Source organism: Somniosus microcephalus, chromosome 10, assembly GCF_052327205.1.
Source record: "Somniosus microcephalus isolate GS21.2 chromosome 10, FLI_Smic_1.0, whole genome shotgun sequence".
Classification (NCBI taxonomy): Eukaryota; Metazoa; Chordata; class Chondrichthyes; order Squaliformes; family Somniosidae; genus Somniosus; species Somniosus microcephalus.
The window spans coordinates 154008426-154027226 of record NC_140996.1 but is presented as its reverse complement, the minus strand read 5'-3'; the positions used below and the strand labels follow the sequence as shown (position 1 = coordinate 154027226).

General features: G+C 42.7%; 1 protein-coding gene across 2 annotated transcripts in view; it reads left to right on the top strand.

The window, feature by feature from the left end:
• Positions 1-18801, top strand: part of tgfbrap1 (transforming growth factor, beta receptor associated protein 1) — a 91818-nt gene that overhangs the window by 63689 nt on the left and 9328 nt on the right. For both annotated transcript variants that reach the window (XM_085998979.1, XM_085998978.1), the window contains 4 exons: positions 10409-10552; positions 11511-11657; positions 12576-12735; positions 13401-13834. In XM_085998979.1, coding sequence (XP_085855105.1) covers positions 10409-10552; positions 11511-11657; positions 12576-12735; positions 13401-13834 — 885 coding nt within the window. The remainder of the gene's footprint in view (positions 1-10408; positions 10553-11510; positions 11658-12575; positions 12736-13400; positions 13835-18801) is intronic.

The following is an 18801-nucleotide window of genomic DNA, read 5'->3' as shown; positions in this document are numbered from 1 at the left end:
CCCAGGATCTTGATGGGGGATTCGGCGATGGTAATGCAGTTGAATGTCATGGGGCAGTGATTAGACTCTCGCTTGTTGGAGATAGTCATCGCCTGGCACTTCTGTGGCACGAATGTTACCTGCCACTTATCAGCCCAAGCCTGAATGTCGTCTAGGTCTTGTTGCATGCGGGCATGGACTGCTTCATTATCTGAGGAGTTGTGAATGGCGCTGAACACTGTGCAGTCATCAGTGAACATTCCCATTTATGACCTTATGTTGGAGGGAAGGTCATTGATGAAGCAGCTGAAGATGGTAGGACACTACCCTGAGGAATTCCAACAGCGATGTCCTGGGGCTGTGATGATTGACCTTCAACCACCTTCCTTTGTGCTAGGTATGACACTAGCCAGTGGAGCGTTTTCCCCCCCGATTCCCATTGACTTCAGTTTTACTAGGGCTCCTTGATGTTGTGTCCGTGTGTTAATAGAGACACGGAAGGCAGGAGTTGGTTTCACAGGTGTTTACTAAACAAAGTCTGGAGGTGAACTAACAGATACAAGACAATATACAGGCTTATATAGCCCGAGTGGCCATTACCGGCATTACAGTACACGGGGCTCTTAAAGGCACATACACCACAATTCCTCCCCTTTTAGACAACCAGTACATAATATTTTAAGTAATCATTAATTAACATGTTACAAGAACAATAATCTACACATTGCTGCAGTTAATCAATTATAAGTCAGTCTCTCTGGAGGCTTCCTGACTCGGTCCGGATAACGCCTCGGTGGTGTAGTCGTTTCTGGTGGTGTAGTGGGTTCTTTTGGCAAGGCTGATTCGGCTTGAATGCCAGTGTCGGGTTCATCTTGTTCCAGTATCACCGGATCGGAGGTAGATACAATGGGTATCTCTACTTCATCATTAGGCGTATAGAGTTATGGTGTAGGTTGTCCCTTCTCGGATGACTCTATGATCTGGTCAGCATGGCGCCTTATTATGCTTTCTCCAATGTCCACGGTATACATCAGCGGTCCTAGTCGTGTGCAAATAGTTCCAGGCTGCCATTTCTCGGTACGGTAGTCCCGGGCCAAAACTTGTTGACCTATCTGGAAGGTTCTAGTTGGCCTTTCATTCATGCCTTGAAATTGCCGGTTCTCCACGTCCCTTCTGATGATTGGCTTGATCAAATTCAGCCGGCATCTTAGGCTTCTATTGAAGAACATCATGGCGGGAGTTTGGTTTGTAACCACATGTGTTGCATTCCTGTATGCAAACAAGAAGTTATCTACCTTATGCTGAAGTTTTATGTCTTCATTACCCATGGCCTTCTTGAAGGTCTGGACAAACCTTTCAGCCAATCCGTTGGTGGCGGGATGGTATGGGGCGGACGTGTAGTGCTTAACCCCATTGTTTTTTTAAGAACTTCCTGAATTCTTCGGACACAAATTGCGGTCCATTATCAGAACAGATCTGTTCAGGCAGCCCATTCCTGGCAAATATGGTCCTTAATACTGTGATGGTTTTTTCCGTGGTGGTGGAGGACATCTTTATTACCTCCGGCCACTTGGAGTGTGCATCAACCGCGATTAAGAACATTGAGTCCATAAATGGACCAGCAAAGTCGATGTGTACCCTTTGCCATGGAGATGAGGGCCACTCCCATGGATGTAGAGGGGCTTGTGGTGGGGCGTTTTGGACCTTCTGGCATCCTAGGCAGCTCTTGGTCATTTCTTCGATGTCTCCATCGATACCTGGCCACCACACAAACGCTCTGGCTAGGTTCTTCATTTTCACTCCACCCAGATGCCCCTCGTGAAGCTCCTTTAGCACTTTATCCTGGAGTTTAGGTGGAACCACCACTCTGGATCCACACATCAAGGTTCCTCGGCACACTGACAGCTGTTCTCCTCTTGGCGAACCACTGTTGCCAGCATTCTCGCAATGTGCTGGCTATCCCTTCACCGTTAAATCGTAGACTCGTGAGAGAGTCGGGTCATTTCTCGTTTCCTTTTCAATGGCAGAATTTGTTACTGGTAGACAGTCCACTATGGTTGAGTGGAACATCTCCACTGGGTCTACTGTAGGTGCCTCTTCTACCGTTGGCAACGGTAGGCGCAATAAACCGTCAGCATTCCCATGCTGTTTTGATCCTTTGTATTCTATGTCATATTGGTGTGCCCCTAGGAAAAGGGACCACCTCTGTAGCCTTTGCGCTGTCATAATGGGAACACCCTTTTTAGGGTTGAATATGGAGACGAGGGGTTGATGGTCAGTCAACAAGGTAAATTTTTGTCCGTGTAGGTAATGGTTGAATTTCTTCACTCCCCATACCAGGCTGAGTGCTTCCCTGTCGATCTGGGCATAGTTACGCTCAGCTGAGTTCAATGAGCGTGACGCAAAAACTATCGGCTGCTCCGAGCCATCAGGGAATCTATGCGATAATACCGCTCCTACGCCGTAAGGGGATGCATCGCATGCCAGTCTGATTGGCAGCGATGGGTTGTAATGAGCCAAAACTTCCTTGGACGTGATCAAGCCTTTGCATTTATGGAAGGCACATTTACAGTCTTCGCTCCATTTCCAAATTACTCCCGTTTGTAGCAGTTCGTTAAGAGGGTGCAGAAGAGTTGACAAGTTCGGTAAAAATTTATGGTAGTAATTTATTAATCCCAGGAACGACCTTAATTGTGAGACATTTTCAGGTGCTGGGGCTTTTATGACCGCTTCAATTTTTTCAGGTGACTTATGCAACCCTTCCTCGTTAATTATGTGGCCACAATATGATATTTGTTTCTGGAAAAATTCGCACTTGGGGCGATTTGCTCGTAGGCCCCGTTCTCTCAGCCTAGTGAGCACCTGCTCCAAATTGGCAAGGTGCTCGTTGTCGTTTTCTCCTGTTACAAGGATGTCATCTAGGTAGCATTGAGTCCCCAGAATCCCTTGGAGGACTTGCTCCATGGCTCTTTGCCAGATAGCTGGAGCTGATGCTACTCCGAAAACCAGTCGATTGTACTGGTACAGGCCTTTGTGTGTATTTATCGTGAGATACTTTTTAGAGGCCTCTTCAACCTCCATCTGTAGATATGCCTGTGCCAAGTCAATTTTGGTGAAACGTTTCCCTCCAGATAGTGAGGCGAAAATATCTTCTATCCTTGGAAGAGGATACTGTACCGTGTGAAGGACCGGGTTTACAGTCACCTTGAAGTCCCCACAGATGCGAATTTTTCTCTGTTCTTCAGATTTATCATTATTCAACGTTTTCTTCATGACCGGGATGATGGGTGTTGCCCACTCGCTCCAATCTATCTTGGATAACACGCCTGCCTTTTCCAAATTCTCCAGCTCTGCCTCGACTGCTGGACGAATTGCGTATGGCACCGGCCTTGCCTTAAAAAACTTGGGAATTGCCGCATCTTCCACTTTTATTGAGGCGGTGATGCCTTTCAAGGTTCCTAGTTTCTGTTGAAACACTTCCTTGGCGTTGGCCAAGATGTCTTTTAATCGTTCAGGTATGACGTCATCATCATTTTTTTTCTTACTGGTCACCGTCAGTGCCTGAATGGAGTGCCAGTCTAAACGTATCTTCCTGATCCATTCACGTCCCAACAGCGGTGGACCACCATCTTGCAGAACGTATAAATACAACTTCTGTATTTCCTTGCCATTGTATACAACAGGCACCCTTATTTTCCCTTTTGGGTATACTTTCTGCCCCGTATATGTTTTCAAGATAATGGATGTGTCTTTCAAAGGTGTATGCGGAAATAGCCGCTCGTAATCCCGTCGACTTATGACGGTCAGAGCTGATCCTGTATCTAGCTCCATTTTAACTGGGGACCCTGCTATCATGAGGGTAACCCAAATGGTCTGGTAATCTTCTTTGGCAATTACATTATGTAATTTGAGACAGCTTAGTCTCTTGTTTCCGGAGTCGCTATCGCTCTTCTGGTCTTCGGAGCTACTGTCCGTCATCATTTGTACCTTTCTGTACTTTTCCTTCTTGATTTTTTTCCTGTCCGTGGATTTTTTGTGTCCAGATCGGCATACACGTGCAATGTGTCCAATCTTTCCGCATTGCCTGCATGCTTTGTCCTTGAACCAGCAGTCCCTCTGGCCATGGGTGGATCTGCCGCAGCGATAACATCTCTCGCAACCCTGTGTCTTTTGCTGTATCTCTGCAGCTCCTCTTGCGGCTGCTTCGTATGATACAGCCATACTGAAAGCCTTGTCCAGTGTCAAATCTTTCTCAGAAAGTAGCCTTTTCTGTGTTCCTTCACTTAGGAGACCGCAGACGAATTTGTCTCGAAGAGAATCTGCCATTCTTGCCCCGAATTGACAGTGCTTTGATAGCTTCCTTAATTCTGTGAGGTAATCAGCGTTACTTTCATTCTTGTGCTGATTCCTCTTGAAGAATTTGAATCGTTCCGCTATCAGCAGCGGTGTTGGGTTTAAGTACTCCTGTAGGGTATCAACAATCTCCTTAAAATTCTTGTCCTTTGGTTTGGCTGGAGTGATTAAGTTTCGTAACAGCCCGTATGTCCTTGCGCCCATTAGATTTAGAAGTACTGATGCCTTTTTATCATTTTCTATTCCATTTGCTGTGCAATATACCTCCACTCTTTCCACATATGTGGTCCAATCCTCTATATCGTTATCGAAAGCATTAATATTGCCAGCCTTAGGCATCCTGGAAAAAAAATGGCGCTTCCCGCGCTTTCCTTTCTTCCCTGCAGAAAAAAATGGCGCTTCCCGCGCTTTCCCGCCGCTGCTGATAGCGGAACAATTCAAATCCCATCCTCGTCGCCACTGTTGTATCCATGTGTTAATAGAGACACGGAAGGCAGGAGTTGGTTTCACAGGTGTTTACTGAACAAAGTCTGGAGGTGAACTAACAGATACAAGACAATATACAGGCTTATATAGCCCGAGTGGCCATTACCGGCATTACAGTACACGGGGCTCTTAAAGGCACATACACCACAATTGATGTCACTCAGTCAACTGCTGCCTTGATGTCAAGGGCAGTCACTCTCACCTCACCTCTGGAATTCAGCTCTTCTGTCCATGTTTGGACTCAGGCTGTAATGTAGTCGGGAACCAAGTGGTCTTGGCTGAACCCAAACTGGGCATCAGTGAGCAGGTTTTTGGTGAGTAAGTGCCGCTTGATAGCACTGTCGATGACACCTTCCATCACTTTGCTGATGATTGAAAGTAGACTGATGGGTTGGATTTGTTCTGCTTTTTGTGGACAGAACATACCTGGGCAGTTTTCCACATTGTTGAATAGTTGCCACTGTTGCAGCTGCACTGCAACAGCTTGGCTAGAGCTGTGGCAAGTTCTGGAGCTCAAGTCTTCAGCACGATAGCTGGGATGTTGTCGGGGTCCATAGCCTTTGCTGTATCCAGTGCGCTCAGCCGTTTCTTGTTATCACGTGAAGTGAATCGAATTGGCTGAAGACTGGCTTCTGTGATGGTGCGGACCTCAGGAGTAGGCTGATATGGATCATCCACTCTGCACTTCTGGCTGAACGCTTCAACACAGTCTTTTGCACTCACGTGCTGGGCTCCACCATCATTGAGGATGGGGATATTTATGGAGCCGCCTCCTCCCGTTAGTTGTTTAATGGTCCGCCACCATTCATAACTGGATGTGGCAGGACTGCAGAGCTTTAATCTGATCCGTTGATTGTGTGATCGCTTAGCCCTGTCTATAGCATGCTGCTTCCGCTTTTTAGTGTTGCTGCTCATTTTGTAGGTACACCTGGTGTTGCTCTTGGGATATGCCGGGCCATGAGGTTACAGATTCTAATGGCCCACAGCACCTCATGGATGCTCAGTTTTGAGCTGCTAGTTCTGAATCTATCCCATTTAGCACGGTGGTAGTGCTGATGGAGGGCGTCCTCAGTGTGAAGGTGGGACTTCAATGCGGTGATCACTGCTACCAATACTGTCATGGACAGATGCATCTGCGACAGGTAGATTGGTAGGACGAGGTCAAGTAGGTTTTTCCCTCGTGTTGGTGTTCTCACGAGGGGCAGGTCCAGACCGGCAGTTATGCCCTTAAGGACTCGGCCAGCTCAGTCAGTAGTGGTGCTATCGAGCCACTCTTGGTGATGGACATTGAAGTCCCCCACCCAGAGTACATTCTGTGCCCTTGCTAATCTCGGTACTTATTCCAAGTGGTGTTCAACATGGAGGAGTACTGACATGGAGGAGGGCTGTCATCCTACTGAACTCCACAAATAAACTCTAAAGCCTGCACATCTGCCAATGCACTTTATTATGTTTATGTTAATGTATTACAAGCCAAATGAATGTTGAATGTTTAAATGCCTTAATCTAAATGTACACTCTCGGGAGCCGCAAGCCTACATTTCATTGTACTGCACTTGTGCACTAACAATGATAAAGTTGATTATGATTATGATTATTTATCAGCTGAGGGAGGGCGGTAGGTTGTAATCAGCAGGAGGTTTCCTTGCCCGTGCTTGACCTGAAGTCATGAGATTTAATTAACTACTTAAATTGCCGCCGTGGTGGGATTTGAACTCACGCCTCTGGATTACTGGCCCAGTGACATTACCAGTATGCTACCATTCCCTTGCTAATAAACTCTGTGTATTAATATGTAGTCCTGTAAATACTATGTGATCATAATATGGGCTGGGCTAACCTAACCAGTAAACATGTGTGAAAGTTTTCAGGGAAAACTTTTTTTTTTTTTAACAACTTGGATTACTAGCCCAGTGTTTTTAACAAGTGGATTTTTTTAAACATATATCTATAGTTTATAATTAACTCAACCTTTTCTGTTTTTCTGTGGTATGTTGCTACTATCTGTTTATGCCATTTTTATATTTCTTTGCACTGTCTCTGGAAACCAACATTGGGAAAGATTACAAGTTTTGTAACAATTAATGTCATTACGTAGATTGTGGTTGTATTAAGAAATACCACCTTCGCTGAGCAGTCAGGGGCATGCTGGCTTTGCTGTAATGAAAAAGTAGTAACTGAATGCAAAATCAATGTAAAATCCCCAGTAGACATGGAGGAAATCAAGTCTGGGTAAATGTGCCTCTTCATACCTGTGTAGCTTGTTTCTCTTTTTACTTCAGAGCATTGCAGATTTCAATTTGATTCTGTCAGCTTGTCTGTATATAATTAACACAATTCAGACTTGACTTGAAATAGTTTTTAATGAATATTTATTTGTCAAGTAATAGATTTCCCAGTTTATTTGAAACCTGCTTTAGTGTTGTCTGCATAGTTTGACTGGTAACTTTGCCACCTTTCTTTGTACTTTCAAATGCACTCACTGCAGAATTTGTCAATTTTTTGTTTGTCTTGTATATTAAAAGTTAACATTTTGTTATCTATCACATTCTTTGTCATGCTCCTTTTTGATGTGATAATTACAGAATATACAAAATTGTAACTTTTGGGGTGGGGGAGCTCTTTTAAACATTAAATATTAAAAAGAGAACACTGCCATAGGGTGCAGTCTTTTCAAATTAAATTACTTTCTCTCCCATATATATATCGATACTGTCGGCAGTATTGAAGAATGCCTCCCCTCCAAGAGGTGCCATGTTTGCCTTCTGTAAAAGCAAAGACCAGCCATATTCTCCTTCATGGAAAAGGCTTGTTCATGATAATTAACAGACTCATTTCTAGTTGCATTCCATAGAACTGAGTGGAAATCAATGTTTCTCCTGTTTCGACATGCTGAGCTGAATTCACAGTGGTTAATCACCCTTAAATGTAAAGGTATAGCACAGTTGATATTCTAATTGGCACATCGGAATGTCAAGGATGTTAATCTCTGTACAAAGCTACTACATATAGTTGAAGGAAATTTATGCGAGCAGGTCTTTTGCAGCTGATTATTGAAAGTTGGTAAAGCCAACCAGTCTCTGCATTGTTTTGAACCAGATTGTTGGTGTCTATTTTTGTTTTAATTTTGAACTGAGCATTTATTTTACTGTGAATGGAATAAAATTCTAACTTTCAGGGAATCCTTTATTTCTGGGAGTGGAGCTGCATGGGTCAGCTTCATCAATAATCTATTAAACAGTTCATAATCCTACTTTATTCACTGTACCTTTCCATCCTATTCTCTTCCCCCTTCCCTTATTTTCCTAATCAAGGGAAACTGAGGCCATATGTGGGCTTTTAGCTACACTGGCTAGAATCAACTAACTCGGTACAGATTGGGGATTGAGCCTGTAGTCTTCTGATTTGTATGGATCAGAACCACAAAGGTTGGTGCCGTTATCCTCTAAGCCATTGGAGGAACTAGTTGAAAAAGTTAAGTTGGTCTTCAGCTGGCATCTGAGCTGAGATGTGTTGTCGAACCTGTTCCCTTTTATATACATAGGATGGAGAGATGATGTGAATAAAGTAGGATGATTATTAAGATGCTATGAAAGACAAGGAAGACTGAAGTGACCAATGGATGGAGGGGATGATGGGTATTAAGCAGGTTAAGAAAATCATCATGAATATGTTATAGGTATGGCACTCATGGCAAATTTGAAAGGGCGAATTGATTAAAGCTAGCCTGGTACATTGTATATTGTCAGTGGGGCCATGGCAAGCAAATTAAAATGCAGATATATGGTCAATTTATTACTCCTTTTTTGTTTAAATTTTTTCACGTGAGCCTGACAGTGTGTATCGGGAATACAGTCAACCGCAATCCTGTTCTTCCATGATATCCACAAGCACGTTCATTGGAGCCACAGCGAAGCTAACAGAAGTGAAATCCTGGCTGTGATGCTGGGTACTGGAAACACATCTAGACCCAAGTCATTTTACCACTCAACTTCAGAAACTGAGGAAAAATAGCAGCCCTGATTCAGGCTAATCACTTGGTGCTATATTTATTTTCAACTTTTAAATTTTTTTGAAACTTAATGACAACTACTTGCATTTATATAGCACCTTTAACATAGAAAAATGTCCCACGGTATTTCATGGAAGTGTAATCAGACAAAAATTGGCGCCGAACCAAAGAAGGAGATATTTGGAGGGATGGCTAAAAGCTTGGCTAAATGAAGTGGCTTTTAGAGGGAGATGGAGAGGTTTAGGACATGGGGCTTGCCTCCAGATCAAGGTCACCTGTCTTCACCAGCTTTCCAAAACTAGTCTTGGCTGCCAGCATATTCCTCATTGAATTTCAAAAAATTAATTGGGTGTATTTTTAAGATGAGTACTTGAAGCTATTGTGGACACATGGATTAATATAGGGACTGGAGTACAAAAGCAAAGAAGCAATGCTAGATGTGTACAAATCGGTGGTTGGGCAGCAGTTAGAATTTCAGGTGCTGTACTTTAGGAACAATGTCCAGGTAATGGAGAGGATGTAGGTGAGATTAACTAATGTGCCAGGATGATGGGCTTTAGGTATGAGCAGACATTTCATTAGAGCAAAGAAGGTTAAGAGGAGAAAAAGCAAAATACTGCAGGTGCTGAAAATGCAAAACAAAAACAGAAAATGTTAAACACTCAGCAGGTCAGTCAGCATCTTTGTAGAGAACGGATGTGTTGGCATTTGAGGTGTAGACCGATGTACCCCGTAAGCTGCACTGCCTCCTTCGCGGCCTGCCTCCCCCAATGCATGGCCCGTTCAAATTTTTGCGCATGTGTGGTACCTGCCGTGTAAAAGCCGGTGAGTGGCCGGCGCAGGACCACTCAGACCACTGCGTGGCCCTTAGCAGGAACTCTGGTGTAGACCCTTTGTCAGAACTGTATGAAATTACAGCTGAAGAGCTTTAACAAGAAACCGGACAAAGTAGAGGACATGTGCAGAGACTGCTGTTCCTCAAGTTTACATTGAGCTTAATTGGAACAGTGGAGAAGGCCAAAAGGCAGAGGTCAAAGTGGAGTGGGACAGGTAACTGAATTGACAAGTGACAGGGAGCTTGAGTCGTACTCGTGAACAGAATAGTTGTTTGGCAAAGTTGTTTGGTGTCTCCATTTTAGAAGATATCTGATTGAGGAGTTAAAAATTAAGGGGTTTTGATGAGGTGGAGGGGGGAACAATTTCCACTGTTCGTTGAGTTAATTAGAGGACATAAATGGTCTCCTGTGCTGTTAGATTCTGATTTCTTCAATGCTGAAGTGTCATTCTGAGCCACTCTTCTTTCTGAGTGTGGTGGTGACTTGGCAGTTTGAAGGTACAACATTGACGTGATGACTGCACATATGAAGGCCCTTGAGTTTGTAATTTAATACTTAGCTTTATTTGGGCAAAAAAATCATAAGTGTGTACATTGCAATCTCCATCACCTCAATAACTGCCTTTTCTATTTCAAAACTTGCATGATCTTGTATGATATATGCTTGCACTTAAAATACTTAGGTTATTTCTGATGATTTGAAGCACTTACACATCAATATTTTTTCTTTCTACTCTTAATAGTTGTGGGTGAAGATAGTTGATGGACAGCTCCAGGATACAACCCGTTCAGATCTTTTTGAGTATATTGTGGATTCTCTCAGTTTCTGCTCTAACCATGAACTGGTGTGGAAGTATGCAGACTGGGCCTTGCAGAAAAATGAAGAGGTTTGCTTTTTTTCATTTCATGGATGCAAGTGCTAAATGAGTTGTCATTGTCTTAATGTTCCTTATTACTGTTTTGCAATCTGGCATCATTTGAAAAACTTTGAATACACAATGTACAAAGAGCGAGTGCTCCTACAATAGTTTACAAATGCAACTTTGTTTTAATACATACATATACATATATAATCAAGTATTTTTTAAAAATCTGTCACTGAATTCATTTCACATAGACTAATCTTAGAAGTTAAACATGAGTTACTTTTATTCACAGGTAGAGCTTGTATACAAGGAAAGATTTATTAATTACTCTCATGAGCACCAGCAATGTATTAAAGAAAATGGTGCAAGTTCCTAGTGGCTACAAGAAAGAGGCTAAAAAGATTATTTTTTTTGTTTGTTTGAAAACTGAAGAACTGGTACAATAATTTCTACAGTGTGTGAATCTGTTTTATACAGGTGTATAGCAATTTTAAAAAAAAATCACAATCTATTTATTAACTAGAAAATTTATAATTAAGCATCAACTTGGGAATTAGTGCTGAATAAAACTGTACATCAATCTGTTGTGAAACACACTTTTTTATCGGAAGATATTTAAGAAAGAAATCTAACTACCTTATCTGAACAAGTTGTAGATTGTGTATATCTGAGCCAGGTTCAGTTCCCCAGGGCTTGTCTGTCATTTGAGTCCATTTTGGAGTGAATTTTGTCCAGCCTAGCAAGCCTGCTAGCACACTGGGGTGGGGGGAGGAGAGAAAGAGGGCTTGTTTATTCCCTGTAAACACATCATCTGTCAACCAATTGTAGACTTGGATTTATATGATTAATTGAGAAATTCCCACGGCTTGTGTCCTGTGATAAATCAGCAGAAACTTGACGGTCAGTAGAAAGTGTTCAGGATGAGGTAAATTAGGAATCCTTATAGTGATATGGTTGTCATTTTGCTGTTATGATATAGGTTGGTATCCAGATTTTCACAAGACGACCTTTGGATGAAAACCAGACAAGCCCTATGAATCCAGATGACATTGTCAACTACCTTCACAAGTACAAGAAAGCTGTTGTTGTATACTTGGAACACTTAGTATTTGAGAGAAATATTCAGGTAAATCTTCAGCAAACCTAGTAATATGAACATGCACTTTGGGATTCAAAAAATATTTTCCAGTATTCACGATTCATAAATGTCAGACATAACAAGATTTAAACAAAGTACAACATGCAACTTTTTGTTTTTGCTGGAATATTTAAGCTGTGCAAACACTCAATCTCAACCTAGAGTTTTAATCATACAAAGCTGAATGGTACCATTATCCCTTTGTGCCAAATTGAACAGCTGTCACTCTTGAAGTAACTTCTATTGAAAAATGTTTCTTTAGTTTAGAAATGTAATGCTGGAAGTTACTGTGCAGCATAGTTGGCCACAAGATTGATTTTCAGATGAGGAAGGCCATTTGGCCATTCTTAGCTTCGTGCACCCTGAAAGGTCATAGTATCACATGTTTCTCTCCTCCCCCAAATATCCCATCATGGCATCCAACTGTTAAACAATTCAATGGATCACTTTCATTACTCTAACTGGGAGGTCCATTCCAATTGTTAATCACTCGTGTGAAGAAATTTCTGACATAAATCTGAAATATTCCTTTCAGTAGTTTGAATTTGTGTCCCCCGTGTCTTATTGTCTTGGTTTTGTTTGAAGTAGTGTTCCGGAACTAATTTATTAAATTGAATCCGTTTGAATATTTACATATTTTGTCTAATGAAAACTGTAATTCCGGAGTTACCTCCTCGTATTCAACAGCCCATCCTAGGTTTCTATGTACGTTGCTATGGCTACAGTTCCAGTTGATGTCCAAATCTGGTTTGGCAGGAACATAGGAATGAACAGGTCCAAAAAAGACCATTGTGGTCCATCTGGCTACTCAATAGCTCTCAAATCCCTATATCAAATTTCTGTTACATATTTGTTTTTTCTATTTTGATCGTTAGTGAATTATCCTTGATCTGTTTGCATCTACAGAAGGAGAAGTACCACACACATTTGGCTGTATTGTACCTGGATAAAGTTCTAGGATTGCACTCCCAGGCAGGGAGCGTTTCAGAAGAACGAACTTCAGCACGTAACAGTCTCAAGAACCTGCTCCAACACTCTAGTCTCTATAGAGTTCATCTTTTGCTAGGTAAAACCTGCCAACATACTGCTGTTAGTTCAACACTTGAAAGCAATGCAAAATACAACTTGTAATATTTAGATTTGCGTTATTGGCTTGAAAAATCTATTTATACTCTATGCTTGCTTTGCATAAAAGGAGAAAAAATGACTAAGTCCTTTCAATGTACAACCTTGTTTCTTTCAAGTAAATGCTAGATTTATGTACCTATCTTGGCAAGAGCCGTTCATTTGTTTTTCAAGCCTGAGGAGACCCACAGTTTCAGAAATCCCTTCGGTAGTGAGCTGTCCTGTTTACATCAGCTGATGCCTACTGTTGGAATGCCAGCAAGTAGCTCTATGGGTTGGTATGGACTGACATTTAGGTTTCTATTGAGTGATGATCAGGAAATGCCTGAATAAGAAAAATCTGTGCAAACTCTTTGCCCATCTATTGGATTCTTATCAAGCTGCTGACTGATAGCAGTAGAGCATTTCCTTGGAGAGAGTCTGTACCTGGCTTGTTGTGTGCACCACTGTATTCATATTTTTATAACTGACTGTAGCATGAAGAATGTCCTCAGTTGGTGTTGAAAAGTAATCACTTTACACTGACTCATTTATAAGAATAGAAACTTGGCATTTTGCTTCTTAAAGTGGAACCTAATATGTATTTTCCCCTATCTCTCCTTGCAGGTAAAATTAAAGACACTGATCTCTACATGGAATGTGCAATATTACATGGAAAACTTGAAGAACATGATAAAGCTCTTGAAATCCTGGTTCACAAATTAAAGGATTTCCAAGCAGCTGAGGACTACTGTTTATGGAATTCTAATGGCAAGGACCCTTCATATAGGCAGAGGCTCTTCCACATGTTGTTAGCACTTTACCTGCATGCAGGTGTCACCAGTGATGCGTTAGTAATGGCTGGTGTGGACCTTCTAAATAACCATGCTGTTGAGTTTGATGCAGTTCGTGTTCTACAGCTGGTCCCAGAGAATTGGTCAATACAACTGCTTTCACCATTCCTAACCAGGGCAATGAGAGGGAGCTTTCATTCTAAATGCACAGCAGAACTTTCATCAGGCTTAGCAAGATCCGAAAACTTAATTTATAAATACGCAAAGGTGGGTAGCTTTCAGTAAAAGGAAGCAGTGCACTTAAATTACTGACATTTTCAAACTTGTGTTTTAGGTGAAGTAAAAAAAAATTCAAATGTCTAATACTATGAACGGAATTGTTCTAAATTTGCATTTACATTCCTACATTAAAGTAACAACTAAAAATAACCTGTAATCCCTAACTAGTATACCTCTAGTCCTTTTTATCTTAGCTATACTATTCTATACAGTGATTTGATTTAATGTAATTGAAACCTCCAGAACCATTTTTTGTAAGACGGTGTTTCATTTATATTGATGTGCTTCTGTATTGTTCTCAGAGCCTTGGGCTAATCACGCCTACCTCCTTCCCGTCTCGCTCACTCCTTCCACAGCTGATCCCTTGGACTCTGCCAGCAGATCAACAATCACTGCCCTTCTGTCATTCACTTGCGAACAAGGTCTTTGCCATTCACCACCTTAATATGAATGATTACATTGGCATAATGGCCTTGATGGAAACTTGGCTTATGGGTGACGACACCTTGCCCCTTACTGAAGCCTACCCTCCTGGATACTTTCCAGCACCTGGCATACCCGAGCCACTGCGGTGGCCCTTATCACCAAATTTTATCTTGGTCTTTTCCCCTTGCTGCTCTTGCACCTTTGTTTTGAGCACCTCGCCTTGTTCCACCCTCAACACTCCGTGTCAGCTGTGGCTCAGTTGGTAGCACCCTCACCTGAGTCAGAAGGTTGTGGGTTCAAGTCCCACTCCAGAGACTTAAGCACAAAAATCTAGGCTGGCAATCCAATGCAGTAATGAGGGAGTGCTGCACTATCGAAGGTGCCGTCTTTCAGATGAGACGTTAAACCAAGGCCCGTCTGCTCTCAGGTGGACGTAAAAGATCCCATGGCACTATTTTGAAGAAGAACAGGGAAGTTATCCCCGGTGTCCTGGCCAATATTTATCCCTCAATCAACATCACTAAAAAAACAAACTATCTGGTAATTATCACATTGCTGTAAAGCACTTTGGGATGTCTGGTGGTCATGGAAGGCGCTATATAAATGCAAGTCTTTTTTAAAATCCTTGTTCTCTATCATCCACCCAAGCCCCACCCTGAGTTTTTTTTTAAAGAGATATTCTCTCTCCCTCCCTCAACCTCTGCACTGAATAATGACTTATCAGAAATTTCAATCCATCTCAATTCGACTTGCCCCCTCTCCTCTGATTTCACTGCACACCTGTTTTCCCTTGACACCTCTCTCCATCTGAACTCTCCTACCCATATTTACGACCACTCCCTCGACCTTGCCATCTCATATGGCCTCTATTCTCATTGTTTCAATCACAGACAAGGCCATCTCTGATCACTTCCTTGTATCCCTCGCCAATCATATCCCCCTTCCAATCCCACTTCTTGCTGTGTCCACTCCTGGAAAAAAACTTCCACTCCCCGCCGCCAAAGTCACTTACAACTGTACTTTGAAACTCTCAACTGTCTTAGCTTTGGCTCTCTGTTCACCTAGATAGTTCAGCTGAACAAAGAGTCAGCCTTGATTTGTGACGGGTAGGTCATGTCTAACTAATGTAGTTCAATATTTTGTGACGGTCACTCACCTAGTGGATAGGAAAATGTCTATATGGATTGCCAGAAAGCATTTGATGAGTTTCCACGTGAGATTATTAGTAAAATAATATAAGCACACAATTGGAGGTAACCTTGTGACATGGGTTTGTATTTGTTTGGGAATTGGGAGCAGAGTAGGGATAAAGGAAATGTTATCTGGAGAGATGTGACAAGTGGCATTCCCCAGGGATCTGTACTGGGGCATCCATTTTACACCTTGTATATTAATGACTTGGATGAAGGGATAAAGTGTTATATATCCAATTTTGCAGATGACAAGTTAGGAGGTACAGTAAGTTGTGTAGATTGGAACAGGAGGTTGCTAAGGAACATAAATGGATTAAGTGAGTGGGGAAAAACTGGCAGGTGGAGTTCAGTGTGGGGGAAGTGCGAGGTCATCCACTTTGGATCCAAGACAGACAAATTGGAATATTTTCTTGATGGTTAAAGATTAGGAACTGTGGAGGAGCAAAGGAATTTAGGTGACGAGGTGCACGCATCACAAAAAGCTAGTACACAGGTACAAAATGTAATCAAAAAGGCTAATCAAATATTGGGCTTTGTCTCAAGGGGGCTGGGTAAGAAAGGGGAGGAAGTTGCACTTGAGCCGTACAGAGCCTTGGTCAGACCCCATCTGGGGTACCAGTTTTGGGCACCGCACCTCCGGAAGGGCCTTGGAAGGGGGTGCAATGCAGATTCACTAAAATGACCTGGGCTTAAAGGGTTAAATTGTGGGGACAGGATGCATAAACTTGGCTTGTATTCCTTTGAGTTTAGAAGGTCCAGGGGGTGATCTAATCAAAGTGTTTAAAATGATAATGGGCTTCGATATGGAAAGAAAGAACTTGCATTTCATATAGCACCTTTCACATAGCACCTTTCACATCCTCGGGTCTGAGCACTTCACAGCTATTGAATTCATAGAATCACAGAAACTTACAGCACAGAAGGAGGTCATTCGGCCTGTCGTGCCTGTGCTGGCTCTTTGAAAGAGCAGTTGTGCTCAGTCCCACCCCCCCCCCCCCCCCCCCCGTAACCCTGTAAGTTCCTCATCCTCAAGTACCTGCGGCACAGTGGCATAGTGGTTAGCACTGTTGCTTCACAGCGCCAGAGACCCAGGTTCAAATCCGGCCTCGGGTGACTGTGTGGAGTTTGCACATTCTCCCCGTGTTTGCGTGGGTTTCCTCCGGGTGCTCCGGTTTCCTTCCACAGTCCAAAGATGTGCGGGTTAGGTTGATTGGCCATGATAAAAAATTGGCCCTTAGTGTTAGGGGGGATCAAATACGTGGGGTTACGGGGATAGGGCTTGGGTGGGATGGCTATCGGTGTAGGGACCGGGTGCTAGGGTTTGGATGATCAGCCATGATCTCGTTGATTGGCGGAGCAGGCTCGAAGGGCCGAATGGCCTACTCCTGCTCCTATCTTCTATGTTTCTATGTATGTCCAACTCCCTTTTAAAATTATTTATGGAATCCGCTTCCACCACTTCAGGTAGAGCGTTCCAGCTCCTGACAACTGAGTGAAACATTTTCTCCTTATCTCGCCTCTTGATCTTTTGCTAATGACTTGGAATCTATGACCTCTAGTTATTGACCTACTCGCCAGAGGGAATAGTTTTTCCCTATTTACTCTATCAGAACCTTTCCTCATAATAACCTCTATTAGGGTCCCCTCTTCACTTTCTCTGTTCCAAGGAGAACAGTCCTAAATTTTCCAGCCTCTCCTCCTAACTGAAGTCCCTCATCCCTGGTAAACCTCCTCTGTATCCTTTCTAAGGCCTTTAAATCTTTCCTGAAGTGTGGTGCCCAGAATTGTCCACGATACTCCAGCTGAGGCCTAATCAGTGATTTATAAAGTTCCAGCATGATCTCTGCTTTTATGTTCTATTCCTCTATTTATAAACCCAAGTAACCCATATGCTTTTTTAACCACCTTATCAACTTCCCTGCCACCTTTTTAAAGATTTGTGTATATGGACACCAAGGTCTCTGTTTCTCTACACTTTTCAAAATTGTGTCATTTATAGTATACTGACATTCCCTATTAGTCCTCCCAAAGTGCATCACTTCACACTTCTCCACATTGAACTCCATTTGCCATGCTTCTGACCATTTTACCATCCTGTCTGTCATCCTAAAGCCTATAACTATTCTCATCATGATCATCTACTTTGCCAAGTAACATCTGCAAACTTTATGATGCTTCTCCCTACACCTGAGTCTAGGTCATTTATAAAAATTACAAAGAATAATGGACCCAAAACTGATCCTTGGGGAACACCACTGCAAACCATCTCCCAGTCTGAAAAAATATCCACCCATCACCAATTACTTTTGAAATGTTGTCACTGTTGTAATGTAGGGAAATGCAACAGGTCCCACAAACAGCAATGTATAATGACCAAATAATCTGGTTGCGATGTTGGTTGAGGGATGAATATTGGCCAGGATGCTGGGCCAGGAGAACTCCCCGGTTCCTCTTCGAATGTTTTAAGTCCACCTGAGATGGCAGACGGGGCCTTGGTTTAACATCTCATTCGAAAGATGGCACCTCCCACAGTGGACCGCTCCTTCGGTACTGCATTGAAGTGTCGGCCTGAATGATTTGCTCAAGTCTCTGGAGTGAAACTTGAATGCACAACCTTTAGACTTGGAGGCGAGAGTGCTACCACTGAGCCAAGGTTGATAGAAAATAGAGTACAGTAGAAAAAGAGAAATTATTTCCTCCAGTGGGTGAATCCAGATCAAGGGGATACAATTTAAAAATTAGAACTAGGCCATTCAGGAGTCAAATCGGGAAGCAGTTTTTCACTTAAAGGGTAATGGAAATCTGGAACTCTCTCCCAAAATCTGTGGCTGCTGGGTCAGTTTAAATTTTCAAGACTGAAATTGATGGATTTTGGTTTGGTAAGGGTATCGAGGGATATGGATCAAAGGGGTTGACATACAGATCAACCATGATCTAACAAAATGGCGGAACAAGCTTGCGGGCCTGAATGGCCTATTCCTGTTTCCATGTTCCTGTCGATCTGTTGAATTACTCCCTCACCTCCACTTTTGATGCCCAGTGAAACCATTCCTCTCTCCCACCCTGGTTGCTCCCCTGAGTATGACCCCCATCTTTGCTCCCTCAAAGTCAAGGGGCACAGATTTAAACGTATCTGGTGCATAACTGGTTTAACCATTTATCGCCAGCTCTGGCTGGACCATATCGAGCACTATACTGTCCTCTGCAAAGCTGCACACTACTCCAGGATTATTCTGGAATATAAAGATAACTTGCGGCTTCTGTCCTCCTCTACCAGCTGTGTCCTTAAACCACTTTCCCCTTCCGCTGTGTCACCGTCTCCTCCAACAAGTGTGA